The sequence below is a fragment of the Pan paniscus genome, chromosome X, assembly GCF_029289425.2.
Source record: "Pan paniscus chromosome X, NHGRI_mPanPan1-v2.0_pri, whole genome shotgun sequence".
Lineage (NCBI taxonomy): Eukaryota > Metazoa > Chordata > Mammalia > Primates > Hominidae > Pan > Pan paniscus.
Genome location: NC_073272.2, coordinates 46,370,836 through 46,375,750, shown reverse-complemented (window position 1 = coordinate 46,375,750; position 4,915 = coordinate 46,370,836). Strand labels below are relative to the sequence as shown.

The 4,915-nt window shown below is 42.0% G+C and overlaps 1 protein-coding gene across 1 annotated transcript; it reads right to left on the bottom strand.

Moving 5' to 3' along the window:
* Positions 1-362: 362 nt before the first annotated feature.
* On the bottom strand, positions 363-1,376 carry LOC100989066 (small ribosomal subunit protein uS2-like). The gene has a single exon (XM_034950184.3). It carries the CDS (start codon positions 1,320-1,322, stop codon positions 435-437), a length of 888 nt encoding a protein of 295 aa, XP_034806075.1. The 5' UTR covers positions 1,323-1,376; the 3' UTR covers positions 363-434.
* Positions 1,377-4,915: the final 3,539 nt, after the last annotated feature.

The following is a 4,915-nucleotide window of genomic DNA, read 5'->3' as shown; positions in this document are numbered from 1 at the left end:
AAGAGCAACAGCAAATCCTCTGCCAACGTAGGTAGATTTTATTTTTATTTTAAAAAATAGAGATGGGCTGAGCAACTCTGTGTGTCATAAGGAAGAAAAGATTCAAAAAAATTGGTCGGTCACAGTGGCTCATGCTTGTAATTCCAGCACTTTGGGAGGCTAAGATGGGCGGATGACTTGAGGTCAGGAGTTGGAGACCAGTCTGCCCAACATGGTAAAATACTGTCTCAAAAAAAAAAATTAGCCGAGTGATCAGCCTAGTAAGGCAAAACTTTGCCTCAGCCTCCCAAAGTTCTGGGATTATAGGTGTGAGCCATTGTGCCCAGCCCAGGGTTAGATTTTATTTTTATTTATTTATTTATTTATTTAGAAACTGATGTTTATTTTCCATCAACCATTTTTCCATGTTGCTTAAGAGCCTATGCAAGAACAGCTTAAGGCCAGTCAGTGGTTGCTCCTACCCATTCAGTGGCCTGAGCAGTGGGAGCTGCAGACCAGTTTTCTGTGGCAAGCTGAGCACTCCAGTCGTCAGTAGGGAACTGCTGAATAGGCACAGAGGGCACCTGTACACCTTCAGACAAGTCTGCAACCTCAGGCTGAGTGGCAGTGAACTCAGGAGCTGGAGCAGTCCATTCACCCTGAAATTCCTCCTTGGTTACTGCCTTTTCAGCAGCAGCCTGCTCTTCTTTTTCAATCTCTTCAGGATCTCTGTAGAAGTAGAGATCAGGCATGACCTCCCATGGGTGTTCACGGGAAATGGTGCCACGCATGCGCAGAACTTCCTGAGCCAGCATCCACCACATCAAACCCACTGAGTGAGCTCCCTTGTTGTTGCATGGGATGGCAATGTCCACATAGCGCAGAGGAGAATCTGTGTTACACAGCGCAATGGTAGGTAGGTTAACATAAGATGCCTCCGTGAGAGGCTGGTGGTCAGCCCTGGGGTCAGTAACCACAAGAAGCCGTGGCTCCCGGAAGGCTGCCTGGATCTGGTTAGTGAAGGTTCCAGGAGTGAAGTGGCCAGCAATTGGAGTGGCTCCAGTGGCAGCAGCAAACTTCAGCACAGCCCTCTGGCCAGTATTCCCGGAGGATATAACACTGACATCAGCAGGGTTTTCAATGGCAACAACAGCACGAGCTGCCAGCAGAAACTTTTCCCAGGTCCTCTTCAGATTTATGATATAGATGCCATCACTTTTCCTTTTATAGATGTACTGTTCCATCTGGAAGTCAAGATTGGTGCCGCCTAAGTGGGTTCCTGCTGCAAGGAACTTAAGGACATCCTCCTCCTTCATTTGCAGGACATCAAGGGCTCCGGACATTGTGAAAGTTTCCCTTTAAGTTACGACGGGAATCCAGAACAACGCCATATGGACCCCTCTATAGGTAGCGCGGAAAGCCAGGGTTAGATTTTAAATGAGGTTAGATATACTCGGGTTAACACGAACATTACTTTTATTTATCAGTTATTGGATAAAATGTTAAAAATTTAATAAAATATTAACCTCAGATATTCATAATCATCTTGATATGGATGATATAATAGCCAATTCCATTGGCTGGAATAGCTTCACAAATAAGGTCACAGGAAGATCTTCAACAAAGAGAAGAAAAAGTCAAGATATTTTTTGTTTTTTGTTGTTATTTTTTTCCCCAAAAAATAGAACAGATAGAGAAAAGATATATTAAATTAGCTCCTCCTAATTAGAACATTTCTAATTTTTATACAGGCTAAATTAAAGGCTGTTAGGCACTTTAATAGTGTAAAGTCATTTTTGGGGAATATTGATTCAGAAAACCCAGCATTTATGACATATTGATAAGTAAAAGCAGCAGACTACAAAAATAGCATACTTTTATTGCATATGTACATATAAAAAAAATGTGAAGGCATATACCAAAATGGCAACAGTGGTTATGTCTGCCTGGTAAGATTACAGGTATTTAAAAATTTTTTTCTTTGTGTTTCTCTGAGTCTTCAAATTTTCCTTTAGCAAGTATGTATTACTTTCAAAAATAGATAGAATTGTACATAACAAACAAAAAAAATCAAACTCAAGATAGAAAGATTGAGGAGGAAACGGTTCAAGAATGTAATTTTTCATGCTCTTAAATATCTTTACCTGCAGTAATAGATTTTTTTTTTTGCTTTTGCCTGCCAAACACTTCTTCTTTTTTTTTTTTTTTTTTTTTTTGTGATGGAGTCTTGCCTTATTGCCCAGGCTGGAATGCAATGGCACGATCTCAGCTCACTGCAACCTCCGTCTCCCGGGTTCAAATGATTCTCCTGCCTCAGCCTGCTGAGTAGCTGGGATTATAGGCACCCGCCACCATACTCAGCTAATTTTTGTATTTTTAGTAGACACAGGGTTTCACCATGTTGGCCAGGCTGGTCTTGAACTCTTGACCTCGTGATCCACCTGCCTCAGCCTCCCAAAGTGCTGGGATTACAGGTGTGAGCCACCGTCCCCAGCCCAAACACTTCTGATTTATTTACTTAATTAATTTATTTGTGTGTGTGTTTACTTGAGACAAGATCTTGCTCTGTCACCTAGGCTGGAGTGCAGTGGTGTGATCATGGTTCACTGCAGCCTTGGCCTCCCTGGCTCAAGAGACCCTCCCACCTTAGCCTCCTGAGTAGCTGGGACTACAGGTGTGTACCACCATGCCCAGCTGGAGACATCACATCACCTGACTTCAAACTACACTACAGGGCTACAGTAACCAAAATAGCATGGTACTGGTACAAAAGCAGACACATAGACTGATGGAACAGAATAGGGAGCCCAGAAATAAATCTGCACACCTACTACTATCTGATCTTTGACAAAGCTGACAAAAACAAGCAATGGGAAAGGACTCCCTATTCAATAAATGGTGCTGGGATGACTGGTTAGCCATATGCGGAAGATTGAAACTGGACCCCTTACACCATATACAAAAATCAACTCAAGATGGATTAAAGACTTACATGTAAAACCCAAAACTATAAAAACCCTGGAAGACAACGTAGGCAATACCATCCTTCACACAGGAACGGGCAAAGAATTTATGACAAAGACACCAAAAACGATCGTAACAAAAGCAAAACTTGACAAATGGGATCTAATTAAACTAAAGAGCTTCTGCACAGCGAAAGAAACTATCAACAGAGTAAACAGACAACCTACAGAATGGGAGAAAATATTTGCAAACTATGCATCTGACAAAGGTCTACTATCCAGCATCTATAAGGAATTTAAACACATTTACAAGAAAAAAACAAACACCCCCATTAAAAAGTGGGCAAAGAACAGGAACAGACACTTTTCAAAAGAAGACATACATGGGGTCAACAAGCATATGAAAAAAAGCTCAATATCACTGATCATTAGAGAAATGCAAATGAGTTGGGCTTGGTGACTCACGCCTGTAATCCCAGCACTTTGGGAGGCCAAGGCGGGTGGATCACCTGAGGTCGAGACCAGTCTGACCAACATGGAGAAACCCTGTCTCTACTAAAAATAAAAAAAATTAGCCGGGCATGGTGACGGGCGCCTGTAATCCCAGCTACTCAGGAGGCTGAGGCAGGAGAATGGCATGAACCCAGGAGGCAGAGCTTGCAGTGAGCCGAGATCGTGCCACTGCACTCCAGCCTGGGATACAGAGCGAGACTCCGTCTCAAAAAAAAACAAAACAAAAAACAAAAAAACAAACATGACTGGCACATACTGTATAGTCCATTTCTATTTTACATGTATTTATTTGAGTTAACAATGTAGTGAGAGTCTTTTCCCATGTCAGAGTCTTCTTACATGAGGCTCTGGGGTTTAGTCTGCCCAAGGCTGGCAGATAAAAGGGGAATATGGTTCAACAAATTGGGAGGGATATTTGGATTTGAAAATAAGGGCAGATCCTAAAAACAAAAACAGATTTGTATCATTACATTAAAAGAGGTCTGCCATGATCTACTCTGGCATGGTCTGCCACTTATTAACTTCTTGCATTTGAGGAAATTAATCTCAAGTCTCAGAAATCCATAATTCAGAGTTTTTAGTGAGATTGTATTGTGATTTATTGAGTTTAAAACTTCTCCAATGACTCTGCCTCCAGCCTTCCCAAGCTTTTTGCTAAAGCAGCCTACACTTGTCAAAAAGTTACTCTAAATAGCTTGCAAACCACTTGAATCTGCCCCTTTTATGTAGTAAAATTGGTTAGTTTCCCAACAGTAAAGAAGAGGGAAAATATGGATTAGCATCAACCAATGATGCCCTGAGAACAACATTGGCTTTCTAAATCTAGGGCTTTTTAGTAGAAGACATAAGTATTTCCAGCTTAATATAACTGTTAGCTAAGGTTTTCAAATACTAGAAAAAAACAGCATTCTTTTGTTGGCTTTTGTTTCTGCTTTGAGCTCAGGACTATAATTCCTGTCATGCTGGGCCAATCAGGGACCTTGGTAACTTTTCACTAACAAAATCTAGATTTGCAGCCCTAAATGAACACTTTAATTTTCTTCTTCCAACTTTTATTTTAAGTTCAGGGGTATATGTACAGGATGTACAGTTTTGTTACAAAGGTAAACATGTGCCATGGTGTTTTGCTGCACAGATCAACCCATCACCTAGGTATTAAGCCCAGCATCCATTAGCTATTCTTCCTGATGCTGTCCCTCCTCCCACAACCCCACCCTCCGACAGGCCCCAGTGTGTTGTTCCCCACTATGTGTCCATGTGTTCTCATCATTCAGCTGCCATTTATTTTTGTTATTTATTTATTTATTTATTTTTTAGATGGAGTCTCACTGTGTTGCCCAGGCTGGAGTGCAGTGGCGCGATCTTGGCTCACCGCAAGTTCCGCCTCCCGGGTTCACGCCATTCTCCTGCCTCAGCCTCCCGAGTAGCTGGGACTACAGGCATCCACCACCACGCCCGGC